The sequence below is a fragment of the Protopterus annectens genome, chromosome 8.part0, assembly GCF_019279795.1.
Source record: "Protopterus annectens isolate FY-2018-M chromosome 8.part0, PAN1.0, whole genome shotgun sequence".
NCBI lineage: Eukaryota > Metazoa > Chordata > Ceratodontiformes > Protopteridae > Protopterus > Protopterus annectens.
In genome coordinates this window covers 130,894,607-130,916,853 of record NC_056741.1, presented here as the reverse complement: position 1 = coordinate 130,916,853, position 22,247 = coordinate 130,894,607, and the positions used below count along the sequence as shown (strand labels likewise).

General features: G+C 39.1%; 1 protein-coding gene across 1 annotated transcript in view; it reads right to left on the bottom strand.

Annotated features, from left to right (window-relative positions):
• LOC122808158 (pregnancy zone protein-like) overlaps window positions 1–22,247 on the bottom strand; it is a 246,115-nt gene that overhangs the window by 215,832 nt on the left and 8,036 nt on the right. The window contains exon 2 of the mRNA XM_044079131.1: window positions 9,727–9,910. Within this exon, the coding sequence (XP_043935066.1) occupies window positions 9,727–9,910 (184 nt within the window). The remainder of the gene's footprint in view (window positions 1–9,726; window positions 9,911–22,247) is intronic.

Below are 22,247 nucleotides of genomic sequence, written 5' to 3'. Positions count from 1 at the left end.
CTTCTCATCTCACTCCTCAAACTGAATATCACTAGCCATCATACGTCTATACATACTACCTGGTAACAATATTCCCATCCTGGAAGAGATTTGCTGCTGGATCTCAGCTAACATAAGACTGGAAATCATCTTGTTAGGAGACTTAAAAAAAAAAAAAAAAAAATAGCCCTAGAAAACCCAACAAATTCCCTCAAATCTTAAGGACGTCTCTTGACTACTCTCTAACTCCTCCTCCTTTTGGGCACAACTTAAGGAACATCTCACAGAACAAGCTGCTTGTAAATGCTCTGCTTCCGGTCACATGACCTAGTCTCCCTAATCTCCAACACATACTGCCTATTCCTTTCAGTATAGTATCTCTTCTGTAACTCCTAACATGTTGCTACTGATATTAATATTGTACATAGTGGTTTCTGTTGACAACCTTCTTAAATCATTTTTTCTATTGCATGCCAGCTATTCATTTGTTTTTATTATGCTCTATTACTGTATAAATTATTTTTATTTTTTCCACTTTATGTGTGTTCATATTCTGAGCTGAGGCTGAAAATGGTCTAATGGTATCAGCGCTCTATCCCAGGTAACAAATGTTATAAATAAATAAATAATTAAATTCAGCTATACAGTTTCTCTCAATCCAACTAGAATTAACAAGGCCACATCTACAGAACACAGCCTAGACAGGATTCTTGCATCCACCCCAGTGTTGCTACAAGTGGCACCTTACCTGATAGTCTAAGCAACCACTAGCTAAGCTACATAATCAGATACCCCAAACAGTCCTACAAGGTTCATCAATATAACACAGTCAGAAACCCCAGTAATTTCAATAAAGACATTTTTACTTCCAGCCTGCTTCAGATTAACTAGACTCAACTTAAAACTCTTCCCCTTGAAGAAGCAGTAGACACATTTATTGCTAGTTGTATGTTAGTAATTATGAAATATCTTGCATTCCAGAGCATTTCCGGAAAAATAAACTTAAAAGCATAAAATAAACTAATGACAGTATTTTGTGAACAGTAAAAGCAATAAAACTATACATATAGCAATGTTATTGGTAAGAAATATTTAATGCGATAATAGTCAGTGCATACATAGTCTTTTCCATAAATACTGCAATATATTATAATGCACACAAACCCCAAATTATATTTTTCTAAACATTCACAAACATAGTTTCATATCTTGAAAACTATAAAGCCTAGACATATATTCTTAGAACATTTTCCAGACATAACCTTTCGTGTGACAACAAGAAATTCCTCTTAGTGCATGTTTACTGACGTATTTACATAAAGATGAAAATATATGTTTAATTGTATAATCAGCAATGCAACTAAAAATGGATATCTCACAAGATGTGCAAATTACAGTGCAAATATTAAAGACAGTTTTCTTCAACAACACCTAAGGTTTCACCTAATATCATGCAACAGTTTGTAAGTCATTTGCTTTTTGAAGTATTAAGTACATATGGAAATATTGCTTATTTTCATAATTACTAACAAACTAGCAATATTTCCAGTACAGTGCAATATAAACCAGCATTTTCAGTGAGTTGTCCTGTTTCCCACATTGGTGTTTTACACCATATACCTCAATAAAATGTAAGTCTCTCAGTTATGAAAATATGAATATAAATATGAAAATATGACTAATAAGTGGCAAAAAAGATTAATTTCTCCACTGTAGGACATCCCAGACTAACAATCTTAGGTTCATTTTGTTAATAACTCCTTGCCCTTTCTAATATCGGTTGTTACTAGTTGGTAAGTGACTTAGTTAAAGAAGTCAGACCCAAAAACTTTTTGGATGCCATAAGGAGGTGTAGGAGTGAATTGGAAATATACAAAAATGGCATTTTAGGCTTGAGTGAGTTAAATATGCAAAAACGATAGAAGTGCCAGGAGGTGTTAATGTTTCAACCTATCAAATCTCTTTAAACTAGAGCAAGACAGACAAAATCATTTAAGCCAGGTAAAACATCAGAGTTTAAAAGGATTTGTCATGCCACTTCTCTATAGAGTAATGTAGTTTGTCAACCCCCCCACTATTCTGGAAGACTTTTTCCAACACAAAAAAGTAAACCTTTTAAAATTCTTACAAGAACTAGAATATATCTAAAGATAACAATTTTATTAAGGATTGTATTTTGCTTAAGCAAATGTCTCTCAATCACTTTTATCCCCAGCAACTTATTGGATGAAGCCATTGACTTTATCTGGCCATGTAGACTTTATGCAGCAACCCCAGGACAGGAATTCTATTTGACCACACATTATCTATAGTCTTGCATCATTCTTTTGATGCTGGTGGCTACGCTCTTTTGTTATGAACAATTGGTCCAGGGTTTCTGGCATTTTTCCTGGTCTTAGTAAATCTAGCACCATGCCATCTTTTGTGAGCAAGTCATTGAACAATATTGGTATATCTTTTTAGCACAGGATGGCCACTCCATCCACCCTTGACTGTATGAGCAAGTGGCACATGTAACCAGTGTCTTTATATTTTGAGGGACTGCATGTGGTTATTCTGAACCATCCCAAGGTTACTCTTTACCAAGACAGATATACCTGCAACACCACTGGGGTGGTTTATATGGCCATTTTATTTTGCATGTCCTGGTTTTTATATTGAAAAAGCTGAACAAATATTAAATATTAAATACAAAAATCTTTGAACATTTATATTTAATTACAGCTAGAGACAAAAATAATGCTTTGTTTAAAAATTCTAGTTCTTGTAAGGATTTTAAAAAGTTTACTTTTTTGCATTGGAAAAAGCCTTCCAGAACTGTGGGGGTCATATGAGGTGGGGGCGGTAATTGATAAACTACCAGAGTACGTAGGGAATTGTCATGGCAAATCATTTTAAACTCTGTTTTACTTTGCTTGAATAATTTTGTATCTCTTGTGCCAGCTTTAAAGAGAATGTCTGATAGGTTGAAGCATTGTCTCTATTCAACTCTTTTCCCCAACATCACTCCCAAACTACTGTCAGTAACAGAGCTCCAATCTATCTGCTTCTCCTGGCACAGACTAACAATACTAATTCCTTCTGGCCTTCACCGTTTTCTTACTCATTTCTTTACTCAGACTAACATTTTTCACTATGTTAGGAATTCAAAACATAGAAATTGTAACTGATGCGTCCATTTAATTGTTACCTAACATCTGTGACTTAATCTTAAAAAATCTGAATCCTTGAATTTTGAAATGCTGTCATATCCTATGGGATTTCTACTTGTATTTGTATTTTGCCAGGATTATCAAAACATAACCATTGCTACTGTGTATCTATTCATTGTGTTACCTAACATCTACGGCTCAATGTTACAAGCCATCTAAATCCTGTAATTTTGAATTACTGCCAACATCTGTGGTATTTGTATTTGTGTCCTGTAGTTGTACTAACATTTGTATTCTATGTTATGTAATGTGAGCTTTTCTCCCCAGGCCTCTGCTGAAAAAAAGACCTGTGTCCAGTCAGACTTCCTCAGTGAACAAATGTAAAATAAATAAATAATAAATAAATTAACACCTCTCATGACACCTCCTTTTTTGATGACGTTCTTGTAATAGGAGCAAAAGCTGTAAATCATTAAACTTTGTCAAGCACTTCTTGTGGAGTGTTCCTTTTTGTTTATTTTGTTTTCCTTTTGGAACATTTGACCTACTTTTTGGTTCTTTGTGCTGGCCCACATCAGGCCCTCACACTCACTCCAGTGCAAACATCTACAATTAAAAAATACCTACTCACCCTGAACAGAACAACACTGGTCCTGACAAACCTCTATCTGAATACTTCAAACTGAACATATATAGACTTGTACATTCCAGCATGAGTCTAATAAACTCTAGCCAAGAAAACTATGTCCCCACCTTATGGAAAAAAATCCTATATAATAACCCTCCATAAAGGCAGATCATCAACCGAGCTCACAGAGCACAGATGAATTGTCATTCTCTCACCCTTATCCAAACTCTTGGAAAGATTTATTTTATTTTATTTATTTTACATTTGTTGACCGGGATAGTCCGACTGGATGCATGTCCATTTTCAGCGGAGGCTCGGGATGTATTAATTTTCAACTTACTAGATATATTACTTTTCGTAACCTCTTCTCTCCCTCACAGCATGGCTTCAGACCCAATCACAGTACAACCCCTGCCCTTCTAAGGTTATCAGATAAAGTAAATCACAATATAAATTCAGGTCTTCTAACCTCAGCCTAAGCAATGAAATGGTAAGATGATTTCTCCTCTTTCTTTCTTATATCCGTTGGAGTCCCACAAGACTCCACACTAGGACGACCACTGTTTAACTTATTTATCCATGATCTGAACACAGCAGCAAGACAGGCTGCCATAGTAAAATACATCAGTGACCCCCCCTCCTTTAATATGTGCTGCTAGGACACTACCGTTGCTCCAAACACTTACCAAGAAATCCTTTTCTCCATAGAAGCTTAGCTCAAAAACTCACAACTGTTCCTGAATAAAAAAAAAAAAAAAAAAAAACACTAAACTATTTCTGTTTACCCCCAACTCTCTTTCCTCCCACAAAACAACCTTTAATATACCATCATACACTAAGAGCAATATAGAGCTGATATGCCACACTAAACCACTAGGTCGGATCATAGACAACCACCTGAAATTTGATCTCCACCTTCAGCAAGCCATAAAGAGGAAAGACCAAAAGCAAGGCTTCCTCTATAGAGTAATACACTACCTTACTGACTCTGATACACAAAACATAGCCACTTTTCTTCTCCACACCCTATTATATGCCTCTCCTATCCTAATCAATCTCAACTCCTCTTTATCAGTTAAACTAAAACAATACTTCACTAAAGGAGCAAAATAAACAACCAGCCAATCAACTACATGGATCACATTACTGCTTCTTTCTAAAACAGCTAAACTGGCTCAGACTAAATAATTTGCTATTGTACTCACATTTAATTACAACCTTCAAATTCTGCACAACCCTGATAAATTCTGATGTCTTCACTCCATCATTTAACCTTCTAATACTAAGAGACCTCTACGTTCCACTGACAAATCATTACTGTCCACAACTAAACCTAACAATAATGCAGGATACTCTCTGTATTCACATTGCAATTGCTAATAACTGGAATACCATTCCACTTCTTTTAAGAACAGTCTGAAACCTGAGGGACTTTAAATGCCAACTGAACAACACCGGATAGATAAATAGCTCTGCACCTGCACCACCCCTGGTTAAACTGGTATTACTATAGCTACAGGACTATACCCTGTTCTATCATCTCATCTCCTCCTTCTTTCTTGCTCCTGTTCCACTCCATCCTTTCTTTGGGCTGCACTAATTTTTTATCTTATCTTCCTATGTCCTAGATTTTTAACAAGTCTTTACAGCAACAAACATTCTTACAGACAACCTGACAATCTGTGCACATTGATGGCATCGCACTGCAACCCATGTAATTGTTGTTATAAACAAAACTTTTTGCAAATGATATAACGAATGTCAAGGATATCTAATTAATGGCACTACTGCTCATGAATAAAACTGACTTTAAATGATATAATAATGCAAGTGATGTCCTACGTGTTTGCATAACGGAGCTTTTCTCCCTAGACCTCCACTGAAAAGGGCAATGTTCAGTTGACTTTCCCAGTAAACAGATGCCAATAAGTAAATAAATAAATAAATAAAATTGTCTCAAGTATTCCCCAAATTTGGGGTTCTCAGGATGAGATTGTGGTGAAGCCTCCTCTTTGTCAAGATCCATGTCTGGGGAGGGTGACTTTGTTGGAGTGTCTATGTGCTTCGTCCTGCACAACCGTTTCCTCTTAGAACTTTGCTGAAGATTCTTGCCTGGCAATTGACACTGAGCAAGAAGGCATGGCCATAGCTGAATGTCCTGGTCGAGGAGAAGATGAAGTCATGACTCTCAGTACCTTAACAGGAGATAACTTCTGCAGGACCAAACTGTGCAACTCCGCAACTCTTTTTTCTTATATAGTTTGTCCTGTTCTTGTCTTTGTTTTTTGCCATTATTTTTATTTTTGTATTTTGCTTTAGGAAGACCATTGTTCAAAACTCCTTTAGCTTGTTGTGTTGTGGATGTTGTTGTGGTGATCCAACAAGGTCCTTGCTCTAAAATTATTGCAGAGTAACAGTCTGGGTCTAGATGACTCCTCCCCAGACCCACAACACGAAGTTCATGTAGATCATTGAGCCGTATCTTAGCCAAAATTGTGTCACTTATAGAGGTCAGAGGACTTATCTCTAGGATCCTTATCTGTTTTACAGGAAAAGAAACATTCCAATGTCTAAGAGTTGCTACTTGTAAAAAAAACGCATAATGGCAGAAGGAGGAAATTAAAATCTAGAAAATATTTTTGACCATGATTTTATGAGGGAAGCGGACACAATGGAGAGGGGAAAGTTAGGTAAACATTCTGAGGTTAAAAGTAAAGAAAAGAAAGCAGCGATGACAGTAACTGGGGTGCCTTCTGTGCGGAGTCTGCATGTCCTCCCTGTGGTCGCGTGGGTTTCCTCCAGGTGCTCCGGTTTCCTCCCACATCCCAAAGACATGCTGCAGGTGGATTGGACACTCTAAAAAAAAAATTGGCCCTAGGTGTGAGTGCATGTGTGTTTGCCTTCTGTGGAAGGTTGGGCACCGGGCTGGCAACTTGACACTGTAAAAACTCCACTGCCAATCATGAGTGGACAGATGATCTGCTGTGGCGACCCCTAACTGGAAAAAGCCGAAAGAAGAAGAAGAAACATTTTAAGGAATTACACACTTATCTGAACCAAAACATACAAGCAAAACTCCCTCATAAACTCTTGAGCTAGGAAGAACCCATTGAAGCATTGATGGTAGCAACAAAATCTGTGTAAGTTCACTGGGAGCACTGCAATATGGGTAAGGGTAGGAGTCTGAGCTGTGAAAGTTGTCACTGTTGCTGTGGAAAAGGGCACCTATGGTGACAAGACCATCTGATTACAATATGTAGACAGGACCAACTTAAAGCCACCCATTCTTCCATATGTACCCCTACCAAACCAGCTGTAGACTGGTATTTTCTCTTTCTTAGGTGAATTCTGTAATACATATGACTAGGTTCATTTGTTTTACAGCAAATTTTTTGTAACCCATTGAGGGATGAAATGGCAGTGGCTATATTTATCGTGCAATTTTAAGGCATGTACCCTGGCAGTTATAATAATGAGGCAATTTAGGATAAAGTTCTCTGAATCATGCATTTAACACAATGAACATTAGCCTGGACTATGCAGTGAAGCTTGTGCCTAACTGTGCTCATTTATAAATAAATGTAAAGTGAAGTATGCATGAATCAGAATGTTTTTGACCCTTATGGGCAGTGAGCTTATTAAACACCCTTGCAGACCCTAAAGGAATTATAATGCAACCGTGGACAAGGATGTGTACTGTATGGGGTACATAGAGTTAGGCCTGCCTTTAATCATGCGTTTATCCTTCCCAAATAGGGGTACATAGATTTAGGCCTGCCTTTAAGCATGTCTTTAACCTTCCCCATATAGGGGTACATAGATTTAGGGCTTTCTTTAAGCATGTCTTTAACCTTCCTCAAGCACCAAACAATACCCTGGCATGCTGCTCAGTAACAAGTGAATATATGGTGGCTCTAGGCTCCTTTACACTGCCCTGCTGCCCATTCATGCTCATTACATGATACCCTTAACATTCATCGACATGAATCTGATATCATTTTCCTCTGGACTGCAATATGTAAAATGGTGATTGTCTCTGTAGTTACTGAGTGTGCAATGGCTGCCGTGTGATGCAGGAAGGAGACAAAAAAATCTTTACTCACTTCCTGCATAGGTGCCACCAGGAGAACTTGCTGAGAGATTCCTATGAGGGTTCCCAGTACAAAGTAGGTTTCCAATGCTGCCTTTACAGTGTGATGAATGATGTCCCAGGCAATGCACACACAGATGAGTAGTGCTACAAAGATACAGTGACCTAAAGGGGCATACCATGACCTTCTTAGTTGATGGGAAGAGAGTTTCACAAAAAGCACACCAGAAAGTTTTATAGTAAGTAGCACTGTCATGTGATTACTTGAGAGTATTTAGGCATATGACTTCAGCTATATGCAGGGCATGTTGAGTTGTAAATGTCTTTCCTTTTCTCTCCTTTTTTTCAGCTCCTAGTGAATAAACTAGAACCTACTGATATGCTGGTGGTGCCTGGCAAGACTCACCAGGAATATGGGTATACATATATCATTGTATCTTAGTTTAACCACTGCATACAGCTTTTATATTACTACTAAAAACACACACCTTAGCAGTACAGATTGAGCTGTTTTACCATCTCTTCTACCTCCAGGGACAGCCATCAGTGATATGACTAGCCTGGCACTGGGTGTTCCACCACTGTCCCGGGTGTCTTACTGTACTTGATATCTCATAGTCTGCCTCCCAATACTGCCATGCCCATAGCCTTCCTGCTGACATTCATACAGGGCACTCTGGCTTGCCTGCCCAGTATTATTCTTCCACTGTTCATGCCACTCCCCTGCCAGTGCCAGTTATGCCTGGCATATCACTGGCATGCATTGAACAGGCTGCAGGTTGATCTTTATGGCAGAATATGCCATTTCAAATTTATTGCATGATTATCAACAAATAAACATAAGCCAAAGAATTTGATTATTCTAGATTAATTCAAGTTGGGCGTTAAAATGCAATAGAAAATATAGAAAAGACCAGATATCATTAACAATGTAATACTAAAATTATCCCTACAAGAAACAGATCTATCCAACTGTACAATACATAGAACATACCTGTTACCATTTAAATTGTCTAGCACATTCCCAGTCCTGGGAAAACTGATGAGTGAAAACTAAAGATTACCTTTAATATGTATTCAAAATGGATACACAACTTAACCTGCTAAATGCCTTGGAACCACACAGCTAGGACATTTCAGAGAATGAAACATCTCTGTTGTACAAAGTATTGTTCATTTCACATTTAGCATATAACATGGTTGACATAATGGTTAAGGTGTTTACCTCCTAAACCCAAGGTACAGGGTTTAACTCTAGTCTTTGAAAAGGAAATTGGATAAGCTTAAAATTACCTACAAGAGCAGCCAGCTTAGTACTTACCTATAAACCATTTCTCATATCCCATGGCTCCTTTTTTATGTCCACCATACATCTTTAACTTCAGCATATGAGTAAGATTGCTTGCCAGAGTATGAACACTAACAGTTCACTAGTTTTAAATGAAATGGTCTCTTCCTTTAAAATCAGAATAGTCTAGTGAATTCTAGTGCACACCACTGCATATTAGTCTTATGTCAAACTCGCAACACTGGTGCAAAAGGTTCTCCAGTTTGATTATCGGATGGGGAGTCTTTTGTGCGGAATCTGTATGTCCTCCCTGTGTTTACAAAGGTTTTCTCCAGGTGTTCCTGTGTCCTCCTACCACCAAAACATATATGGCAGTCTGATTAGTGACTCTAATTTCTCTATAAGAATACATGTAGTAAGTGTTGAATGCATAAGAAAGGCATGGCAATCTGCTTCCATTCCCCTATATGCCCAATAAAATTAATACATGGAAGTGGCTATTCAAAGGGTTGCTACAAGTGTTGGAACCATCTCATGAGCACTGATGGATGGATGACATGGTCAGCTTTTGCACACCTGTTGTTCTTACCTGAAAACTGATGCATCTGTGCCAGTTCGTATCTCTGATGACCTCTTTAATTAGTGTGATGTCATCTTTATTGGTATGTAATGTGCAGGTAAGACTCACAAATTCATTCAGATTGATGAGGTGAATACAAGCTTTTGTGGAACCATCTGCTGGTATTACTTGTGGAACAATTACTAGGAAATGCCTAAAATCAAAGACAAGAGAAATAATTCAGTTGTTGAATTGAACAAAAATGTACACTGAATATTAATATTCTGTATAAACTACTATGATAACTGTACAAAAGTGTTAATGCATGATATAATATTCTTTCTATCTTCCTATTCACTAGTTAAAGAAGGGTTATCTGACTACATTGTGAGGCGAGGAAGTAGAAGAGAATATTTGATTATTCCAATTATACATCAAAAAAATTACTTCTTTCAATAATTATGGATCATAAAACTACTTACACTAACATGGAGAAGGCAAACCAAATTAACTGATGACGTAATACAGATGTGAAACAGTGTGTTCACCATTTTATTCTTCAGGCTAAAACTGAAATTGTTTGTCTGTCATGCTTGAAGTAAACACAAAATATAGTCAGGTCATAGTGAAAAAACACCATTTTCTGGGCGAGTGAGAATGTTTCTTGTGCATTACTGTACAGTGCATTATTCAGTGAGGTGAAAGTATATGATCTATATAAACATAAAGGAACCAACTGACTGTTGCTGTAAGCAGTAAGGGCCTTTTACCTTGTTGCACAGTAAGTAGTACTACTGTATATAATACTAATGAATATTCCACTACTCCATGCGATTAGTGCTCTTGACCCTTATAAAAGGTGGTGCAGCACTATGATCTTTACAGGACATGCTTTCTTGCATTTCTTCCATCACATGTGTAGTCACAGAGGTGCTCATGGGTGCATCAGAGTGATTTTGTTGTCTGTTCCCCCCATTGGTGCTCTACTTTATCTGGTTGTCCCTCCTTCTTCAGGTCTGTGCATGCATTATTTGCAATGCATGACAAACAGACCCAGAAAAACACCTCTCAACTGTCCAGACTTTTGCCTCATATTTTTGGTCTTTTTCTCATTTGTGGTTTTCTGTCAAGTCGCTGAGCAGTGAAGTCACTAAATAATGGTATACATTTGAGTTTTAGACTTCATATCCCTCAGAAAAGTGTATGCTAACACAATTCTGGTTGTTCTAGCAACTTTTTAAGTTTATTAGAGCAATATTTAAAATGTGTCCCTATTTTTGGGCCTTTGTCCCCCCAATTATTTTGGGCTTTGTCCAGTTTTCTTGTGCTAAGAGGTTGAGAGGCATGCCCAGAAAAATTTAAAAGAACTGTGTAAACACTTACATCACAGTAAACCTTAGCATATCCAATCAATTCAACACTACAGTGAAAACAACTTACTCAACACAAGCATTGTCTGAGTCTAATGAACAGATGGTTCTAGGATATGGGAGGGGTCTATGTTAATCATGAACATTAAATTACACTGCAGGAAGTCATGGTGGGATCTGCCCTAAACTTGAGCTCAAATCAAAAGCTGTAGTGAGATGGGTGTTGGGAAGGAAAATTTATCCTAAGCAAGGGCATTTAACTAATACCATGCCTACAGTCCCAGATGCGAGAATCTATTCTATAAATAAAGCACTGTCAAAATAAAAATCTTGGATCTGCAAGATGGAAAGGGAGTCTATAATATGAATAAATAGGTTATAAATATAAGCCTTTGATTTAATGGGTGAAAGAAGGTCTACAGTAGATGCAAGCGCTTTCTGAATCTAAACCATTGGTAAGAGGTAGTAGAGGAGGAGGACTAATCTAGAAGAGATCCCTACTTAAAACTACAGCTGATGGAAAGAGGAGCTTGACAGCTTCAGCAGTTATTGACAAAGTGTAAGAAGGATTGAGATTTCTATTACTTAATTCACATACGGCGACAGAACACAAATCAAAGCCATGGTGAGAGCTTAGATTAGTGCAGCTGCTTCTGGAAAAATAATGGGTGAGTTTAAGAAGGGAATTTCACAGGGTTAGACAGCTTCTGTCTGTGACAGAAAGGTATGACAGATGCCAGTAATAAGCCAAAGCAGTAGCACGTTTGTTATACAATGGCGGAAAGGCTATCATGATAAGGGATCCAGCATACTGCATGACTTATATAGCTCACAGAAGCTTATTAAACATCACTGAGCCTATGACACCCAACCTTATTTATACTGATGTGCAGCTCTTGACTGGGACTACCCCCAGATATGTAACTCACTACCCCGTCTGTAGACATACGGTTCAATAAGTGCAAACTGGCACATATACAGTTAATGATTTGTTTTTTTGTTCCTTTTATTTTCCTTCTTTCTTTCTTACTTTCTTGGCTTCTCCCTCAGCATTAATACCACTGATACACTCGATGTCTTACAATGCTGTATCTTGAAATGTTAGACATGTTGTGTTATACATAATTTGTTTATTGCATATGCATTTGTTTTCTTGAATAGTGTTCTTTTTGCAATAAAAAAATACAATTTTGTCATAAGCTGTTAATGCCAGTCATCCCAAGAATACATAAAAAAAAGTTTGGTACATATTAAGAGTCTAAATTTTACACTATTTGGTTGCAAGTGTAGGATTCAAACCCTTAATCCAGTACATTATTTGGTAATAGCAGGCTGGGATTTAAGGCCCATGCTCCTGTTCACCAAAGGAGGATATAATCCCATACCTGATCAGTAATATAAAATACTGCAATGGGAAAGAAATCGGGGTCACCCAGATATGCACAGTCATCACACATTATTGCAATGGAAGGGGTAGTACCTGGACATGAGCAGCTGTATTCAATATGAAGAAGATGGGCAAATAGCAGCAGCTGCATATAATATTAAATACATGATGAATTGGGATGGTGTTAACCAGACTGAAGCAGTGAGACACAGCATTACAATCATAAGAACATAGAACATGAAGGATAGTGACCAGATGAAAACAGTTGCACAGGGTTTCTTTTGAAGTGTGGCTAATGTGAATGCATATCCACCAATATAAGACCTATATTTTATGTTTCTACATACATTTTATAAGACTTGTGCATAATTACCTGGTTTGATACATAAAGTTAAAATGTCTGTTGTATAAGGCTTGTATGCAGCTACTTGATCTATGATGTCAATGTTCTTGATGTGTGTTTGTAATGTACTTTACTGTTAATGGAGAATTTCTTCCTGGGCCTCTGCTGAAAAGGGGTTCAATAATCAGTCAAATTTTCCATAAAAAAACAAAATAAAAAAATACACACAAATCTACAACATGAGGAGTGCGTGAGGGACTACTAACCAGACGTGAATAGTTAATAGTTGCGAACAATTTTACAACAATAGGAATGTGGGGGGGGGGCTACACCTCCTCAGGCAGGAGAGGTTATATATAATACAAGGCCATGTCAAACCCAGCGCTGTTGGACATGCTACATTTAAAGAAATCCCAATCCTTCAGAGCCACATGCTCCAGGGATCTAAACCTTGTCATCACAATGAACAAAACATGCTGGAGGGATAGGTTCTTGACCGAGAGACTCCACAGACTCTGAAACAGACTGCCCATACATGTCAAGCACAGCGCCTCTTTGGCCCCCTTCAAAAGGAACCTTGACGATTGGATGGGAGATAGGAAATTCACCCTGGGGATCACGTCAGTCGCCCTGCTAGACAGGGGTCCAGGGAAGTAAATATTATGGGAAGAAATAGCCAGGGAATTGTTATGGCTAGGCTTGTATAGGCCCTAGGGCTGATAGCCTAGTACCAACCTATGAACCTATGAACCTCTGAACCTATACAATGAGAAGAAGCTAGGAGGCTACTGCTCATATATCAGAAATAATATACAATGTTACACATAGAGAAAGATGGGACGGTGCTACCCATATATCATAAGTAATATACAGTGTTACACACAGAAAAAGCTGGGATGGTACTACCCATATATCAGAAGTAATATGCAATGTTACACAGAGAAGAAGATGGGAGGGGTACGTCCCAGACATGAGCAGTTGCATAAAATATTAACAATGGGACTCAGTCTTGTAAAAATTGTCTCTAAGTGATTTGAAAATGTTGACTAATGTTGTCAAAAATGTGCATGAGTATTTGCCAGTGATAAGTGGGTCAAGGACCTGGCCTACTCTGACCTATGCCAGGGACCCCTGCTAATGTTGGGAGGGATCTATGTGCCTCTATTGACCAGTGTGTGCCTCACATAAAGCCCAGCAGTCCTAGGTCAATAACTTACTGGTCAGCTGGTGTCCAGTTGCCCACCTTATGTTAACTGGGAGAGCACTGGGTTATCCGGGACAGGTCTTGTTGAGCAAAAGCTGGATGTAAAACCAATCAACTGACAAACATGAAAGTACAGTTGTGTAACTTGCATTTACCATAGCAGATGTTTGAATTCCTTACTGATGCAGTATCCTGTAGTTATTTGGGTCATACCCAGCCCAGGATACAAAAACTAGCCATTCCTCAAAAAGCTCTGGCTTCTTCACACACCTGCATTCTGACTGCTGACTGGTAGCCCTTTGAGGAAAATCTTATGTGAGAGTATATACAACTTCAGGACTATCTAGCCCAAACAAAAAGAGAACGGTTACTCATCTTGAAACCCCAAAAAAGATATGAACAGCTACATTTTTATCTAAGAAATGTTGGCATAGTCATTCTGAAGGAGTAGTCTGTCCCGCTTTTTGAAAAGTTCCCTGTTTTTATTGTTCCCCTCGCCTCCCTCTACCTCTTTTTTATTCAGTTTGCCAGATGATTTCAGGGATTGATTATCTTGTCTTAAACAAAAAGAAAAAAGCAGATGGTTTATAATCTTTATAATGTGATGCTTCAAAAATGTTAGTAACTGCCTGAATTAATTTCCCTCTGTCTTCAAACTGTTTGAGAACAAGAATAGTAGTAAGGCCAGATAAAACCTCTTTATCTAGAGTTTAAAATCTCAAGACTTTATCTAATCAGAAACATTCTGAGTAAATACTCAGGCATATCTTCTTAACAACTGTACCATTAGCAGTAGTGACCCTAAGCACAGTATTTGCGCAATTACAAGCACTCTTCAAAACATGTGTAGACACCTGAGATAGCTTAGAAATTGTAGGATTTGGGCAGGCTCTATCTTCTGAAAGTTATATGGCAGACCAATCTCACATAACGTCAACTGACAGAATAACATGGAAGAAGTCAATTCTGACATGAAATTTAATATTTAATTTTCTTGCCCCCAGGTAAAGGCTTGGTATTAATAAGTGCATTGCCTTCTTTTGTGGACTTAAGGCTGAGGGTCAGGGTTATTGTAAATATCATTTAACACAGCCTCCAAGGCAAGAATAATAAGATGAATGATTGCAGCATGAGGTGAATCCACTTGAAGCATATCATAATAGCTCATCAGTTTAGCAGGAACATTTAATTGTTCCCACAAAAAATACATAATTTATCCTGGAACTGGTCTTAGAAAAGGAAAACTCCTCATCGCATTGGAGAGGACAAACGTTTCTCTGAATTAGAGTCTTGGATTTGTGAACTAGACAAAGCGAAATCCCCGTCTCTGTCCATGTCAGAATCCTCTGACAAACTTTCCTCAGGAATATATTGACGTAGTTAGTATTCTGGTATGGATTTCTGTTCTCCAGGACAGAAATCCTGTAATAAATGCCTGGCAAAAGTAAGAAAATCATCCTTATAAATAGACAAAGTATCTTTGTATGAGCAATGTCTAACATTTTATTTCATTCTTTTAGGGATATCTCTGGAAGGAGACCAAATGAGACACAGCACTTCATCATGGGCATGAGGTCTCCTTCCCTGTCCCTTCCAAGAAGAACTATCCAGAAACTCCCAGACACAAAGAAGATAGTTCTACTATGCCCAGACTGGAGACCAGAAGTGCAACAGAAGATGTCACTGACCCCAGTTCATGGTGGCAGAAGGGACTACACTGGATGAACAAGGAGAAACCAGTGAGTGATCTGAGGAATACAAGTGACCACTGTAGCATTACCCACCAGTGGCTGAAGCATTGTCTGGGCCCATAGTGTATGCAAGAGGTCCTTTTCTGTTAATTTTTCCTTTTAGATACAGAAGGAAAAGAAATAGTAGGACCAGTGTAAAAATCTATGACACAGCTGAGGAAGAGGCCTGATTGCCAGCTGCTGGAAAGAGACAATCAGAGGGTAAATTGTCAGACAACTTTTCATAAGCAAAACACACAAACACCTACTTATTCACACAGTACCTCAAAATTCAAAACTAAAAGCACAAGCAGTACACAAAAACCCTGTCTGTACTCTTAAATTCCTTTCACAGAGATTACACTGAGAGAAAACAAGAAAGGAATGTAACTTGTCATGAAGTGTACACCAGCACCAAACAAAAAATAAATTCTCACCCTGGAATACATTTCATGATGCTTACATATTACAACTTGAAGCAAAACATCTCAAGTAGTGAAACAATGACTATAAGTTATCATAAAGTATACACAAGCACCAAAACATTTGGATACAATTTAAATTGCATAAAACATAATCCAGGCTTTAAATCCTTACACTTCAGTTAAAATGTTTTAAAAGCAATGCATTTTTCTCACAAAAACAGATCCAGTATTCAGAAATGAGCCCCTTTCCAAAAACAGCAGTTTCTGGCATGCAATTTCTGTTATTAATAAAACTGCTGTCATTCTTCCGAAAATTACAAGTACAACAAAGTATTTAAAAAGGCAATATTTTCTATGTGCAAGGATTCTCTATGGGATTTATCTGTCAGAAATAAAGTCCATGGCCAATTTCTGCTCCTATGAAGCCCCACAGCAGCTTTCTCTTGAGATGGCAAAAAATGCTGAAGTTGTCCACACTCAGACTGCTGATTTCCCTCTCCAGTGGCTAGCCATTCAACAGACAAAGTGTAGGTGTGAGAGGGAGCCAGAGCTTTTTGAAGACTGACCATGTGTTATATCCTGTGCAGGATACAACCGTAATAGCCAACAACCACTGCAGCAGTGAGAATGATAACCATCTAAGGATTGCTATAGCCAATATAGGTTTACTGACAGAATGCAGTTTGGAAATTAATAATATAAGAAAGAAGCTAAACATCCTGTTTATTCATGAGACAAAATGGAAGGGCAGTGCAGGAAAACTACTTAACTTGGGATCCACAGTCTACTCCTCAGGGGGAGGACAAACTATAAATAGTGTGGGAAATGTAGTAAGGGAGAGTCTTCAAAGACAGTGAAGGATGTCATCAGAATTAGTGATAGACTCAGGGTAGAATTCATAATCACAACCTAAGCTCCACAGTAGGGTTGCGATAACAAAGTAAAGAGGCATTCATCAGCAGTTGCAAGACCTGCCTGGTAAAGCAGAACAATGTGAATTGGTGTTGATAATGGGGACCTGCATGCTTATATCTGGACATACAAAGCAGGATATGACGACTGACTGGGTCCATATGGGTGGGACTACAAGAATAAAGAAGTAGAGGCCATTCTACACTTTTGTCTTGTAAATGGCTTGATGGTGTCCAACACATGGTTCGGCAAGACAGACAGTCATAAGATCACATACAAGAGCAGCCAACAATCAAGCCAGGTAGACTTCCTTCTATTTAGGTCAATGGGATAGACTCCAAGATTGCAAAGTCATTCCTAATGATACAGTCAGCCTACACCATAAACTACTGATGACCACAATCAGCTGAAAGCAGTGGTCGGAGAAGGCTCTAAGGTCAATACAGACAACTCTGAAGACATGGAAGTTGAATGAACAAACACACACAAAGAGTTCAAAGAAATACTCAGGTATCTAGCACTTGAGAAAGAAGATGAAATAAGTGGAGTTGAAGAAGAATGGTAGCACCTCAAAATAAAATGTGTGGGAATACAGAGCAGTTATACAGGTGAGCCAGATGTGGAAATAAGGCACATAAGGAAAACCAGTGTGGAATGCAGAAGTCCAGGAAGTTATCAGAAGAAAGGACTGTAGGAAAAAGTGGGAGATACACCAGGTCAAGTAGGAATGCAGAATGGCTAACAAAAACACTAAGACAGCAGTCACAATAGTAGAGAATAAGAATCAGAGGAACTCCGCCATCTTCTGTAAAATGAATCAGCACATGGTACAAATAAACCTATCAGGCTGCAAGGCTAAGACAGTAAGGTAAAGAAGATAGTCACCAGACATTATACAGGATAGCAGCAACATTCTGCCCACAAGTCCAAAGGACATCAAATGCAGATGAGAGGAGTGCTTCTGAATGAAGAAAACCCTACAGAATCTGTTCTGCCCCAAACGCAGCCCATGATGAAAGAAGAAGAGGTTTGTCCTAGACGAAATAAGAACAGCACAAAGGAATATGATGTCAGGGAAAGCAACAAGCTCAGATGGATCAAGGCAGATATAATCAAGATGTTGAGTGAGTTAGGGGAGAAATGGCTCTTGAGGGTACTCACAGCAGTTTGGAAAGAAAGCTGTATCCCAGATAACTGGAGAATAAGTATACTAGTATCAGTGTACAAGAACAAACTGGACGTTCACAACTGCAGGCAGTGCAAAGGTACCAAACTCCTGTTACTTTACATGAATGTACTGTAGAGGGTGATTGATAAATTAATTTGCAGACTAGTAGAAAGTAAGACGGGAGATGAGCAGTTCAGATTCAGATCAGTATGCAGCACAATTGAACTGATGTTCAAATATGAGACAGATAATTAAGAAGCTAGTGATGAAGAAACAGTCCAACTGGGCATTTTTAGACTTGGAGAAAAAATATGACAAGGTCCCAAGAAAGCTGATTTACCAGATTTGGGTATCCCTGCAATGATTCACAGCCTGGATATACTGGCAGAATTAGTGTAGGCTATGTACAAGGAACCAATGGCTCAATTATGAACAGTGCTCTGTCTCACTGAGGGGTTCCCAGTAGGAATATATGTGCATTAGGGTACATTTCTGAGCCCACAGCTGTTCATACTGGTGATAGACTACATTAACAAATAGGTCGGAGGGGACAGACCACAAAAGCTGTTGTATGCAGACAATGTGGCACTATGGGATCTAAACAAGAACTTCAGCAAATGATACATGAACGGAATCCAAAACTGAAGGCACATGAGATGAAAGTGAACACAGACAAGACAATTCTCAGCTGCAAATAGACAAAAATCACAAGCTAAAAAGTAAGATCAAACGGAAAATAGTGGAACAGGTGAACAGCTTCAAGTAACTGGGAGGGGTGGTTTAAGGAAAATGGAAGTTTGAATGAGGAGGTCAAAGACAGAAGCAGACTGTAGCTAAGTGGAACTAAGTGTCACAAATAATATGTGTTAGAAGAATGACAAAGAAGTTGAAAGACAAGATGTGCAAGACCTGTGGTGTCACCAGTAATACAGTGTGTTACAGAAACCTACACAGTGAAGGCAGACAAGTTAAGGAAGTTAGAGTTGATGGAAATGAAGTGCCTGAGTAGGATGCACACTGTGGAATTCTCAAGGAAATTATGACATCAGAGCAGAAGTCAGAGTAGCTGCAACTGCAGAAAAGGTCAAACAGAGCAGATTACTGTATTATGGGCACATGTGCAAGAAATCAGAAGACAATCTGGTGAAGAAGATTTGGGAGAAACAGGAAAGGGGAAGAGGAAAAAAATCATCCAGCAAAGAGATGGTTAGATTGCATGAAAAAAGGCCTGTGTCATCAGACATTGGTTCATAGGTTGGTACTAGGCTATCGGACCTAGGGCCTATACAAGCCTAGCCATAACAATTCCCTGGCTATTTCTTCCCACAGTATTTACTTCCCTGGACCCCTGTCTACCAGGGTGACTGACATGATCCCTGGGGTAAATTTCCTATCTCCCATCCAATCGTCAGTCTATTTCAGAGTCTGGGGAGTCTCTGGGTCAGGAACCTATCGCTCCGGCATGTTTTGTTAATTGTGATGACAAGGTTTAGATCCCTGCAGTGTGTGTCTCTGAGGGATTGGGATTTCTTTAAGTGTAGCATGTCCAACAGCTCTGGGTTTGACATGGTCTTGTATGTTAAGCAGAGATCACCTCTGAGTAGACGATATGCAACAGAGTATAGGTGGAGTTTTTTTAGATGGTCAGCATAGGGTATCTGCTTTAGGCCTGTGATTATTTTAGTGAGGTATTTCTGCAACCTTTCCAGTTGTTGCAGATGTCTTGAGAGGTACATACCAAATGGGGCATTGTATTTTATAATAGGTCTAATGAGAGATGAGTACAGTGGGACAATGACCTCCTTTTTTCTGGATGAAAAGCCCTTATTGATGAGGTGTGCCACATAGAAGGATTTCCTGACTGTTGTGGTGATGTGGTTATCGAAGGTGAGACCACTGTCCACCTGTGTCCCTAAGTCTCATATCACACTTTCGGTGTTTAGTGTATTGCCACCTATGTGATAATTCATGGGTACATGTTTTTTTCCCAAAGGGGATAGCTATACATTTCTTGGCATTGAGCTTGAGTCCATGGCTCTGGCACCAAGCATCTGTTTTTGTAAAGCCCTTTTGTAGAATACCCACATAATTTGGGGATTCAATAATGGCTCCCGGTTTGCAGTCATCTGTGAACTTTGTTAGCCAGAGTCCCGTAGTGTTGGCCTGTACTTCAAAGAGATAGATGCCAAACAAGAGCAGTCCCAGGACTGAATGAACCCTGAGGTACTCCACTTGTCACTTGTCTGGAGCTGGACTTGGAGTCGGCTACATTTACAGTATGGGTTCTGTCAGTAAGCCAGATGGCAACCCATCAAGTGACATAGGGATTAATGCCCAGCTTAGTAAGTTTATCTATGATTCCAGAGTGGGGGATGGTGTCGAAGGCCTTGGCAAGGTCCAGATAGGCTGTGTGGACCACCTTACCCTTGTCCACGGCTCTGGAGACTGATTTGAAGAAGTCAATCAGGTTCAGGAGACAAGATCAGCCCTTCACGAAACCAACCCTTGTCCATGGCTCTGGAGACTGATTCAAAGAAGTCAATCAGGTTCAGGAGACAAGATCGACCCTTCACAAACCCAAACTGTGTGGGGTCCAGTGTTTGAAGGTTGCCAATGTCTTTGTTTATAAGTTCCATGATAATACGTTCCATGGCCTTGCAGATCAGGCTCATCAGACTGATGGGGCAGTAGTTCCCGGGATCCAAGGTGGATCCCCCCTTGTGGAGTGGGATAACTGTAACTGTGCGCCACTCAGTGGGAAAAAAGCCTGAGGTAAGGCTATGATTAAACATGACACTTAGGTTTGGTGCCAGTTCATTTTTTAGTTCATGTAGTACACACCCTGGGATGTTGTCTGGTCCGATGGATGTTATATTCTTAGCTTAAAGTGCAGTTTTTACCTATGTGGCTGTTATTACCAGAATTTGGCAATCTTTCGGTATTGAGATGGGCCCTTTAGGGGCTGAGAGGGGGTGAAGTTTGCACTGAATCGATCTGCCAGGATATTGGCAATATCCTTGGGATCAGTATATTTAATGCCATTCTGTTGTAGCTCAGAGCAGATCTGAGCATTGCCATTTAGATTCTTGACATAACTATAGAATGCCTTGTGGTTGTCTTTGGAATCTTTGGCAATTTTATTTTATTTGGATGATTTTATGAGGGATCTCAGCTTCTTACTGAGGCTGGTAAGGGAGATTTTTGCATCCTGGGATTTTCTTCTGTTCTGCAACAGTTTCTTCCTTTTGTTGTAAAGTTTGTTTATGGCAAGGGACCACCAGATTAGCTCCTTTTTTTGGAGGAGAGCATCTTGGTTCTATTGGGGATGGCACAATTCATGCACGAGTGGATGTGCTCGTACAGTGCCTTAGTGTAGGATTCAGCAGTCGAACTTTCAGTTCCCGTCTGCATGGGTGTCATGAAGTTTGTCACTTCTGACTTAAGTAGCATGAAGTTGGCTTTGGAGAAGTTTTTTACAGAGGTTTCCTTACTGGGGGATGGGGGTGGGATGTGGATGTTAAAGGTGATTAGCTTATGGTCAGACCTGACCAACGAGGGGGTGACCATAGGTGTGGAGCATCGATTACCCATGTTGGTAATGACCAGGTCTAGGATATTGGAGCCCTTGTTGGGACTAAGGATTAGTTGATCCAGGGCGTTGGAATTTCTGAATTCCAAGAACCATTGGGCAAAGGTGTTGGTGCACGAGTAGTTTTCCCAGTTAATGGCAGGGTAGTTGAATTCACCCAGTATTAGGATGTTTGGTTGTATCTTAATATTTTCCAGTATGTTTAGAAAGGTGTAGTGAGAATCTTGGGGCATGGTGGGTGATCTGTAGCAAGCTACAATTTGGACTGCAGTCTTACCTAGTATTAAAAGACCATTAAAGAAAGTAGGAGAGTGGCATTAGAGAAACTGAGCCATACAAGATGTAGATGTACAATCTGACCTCATGTAGAAAAGTAACCAAGAAACACACCAAATACTAGTAAAAAAGAATAACCTTATGAAA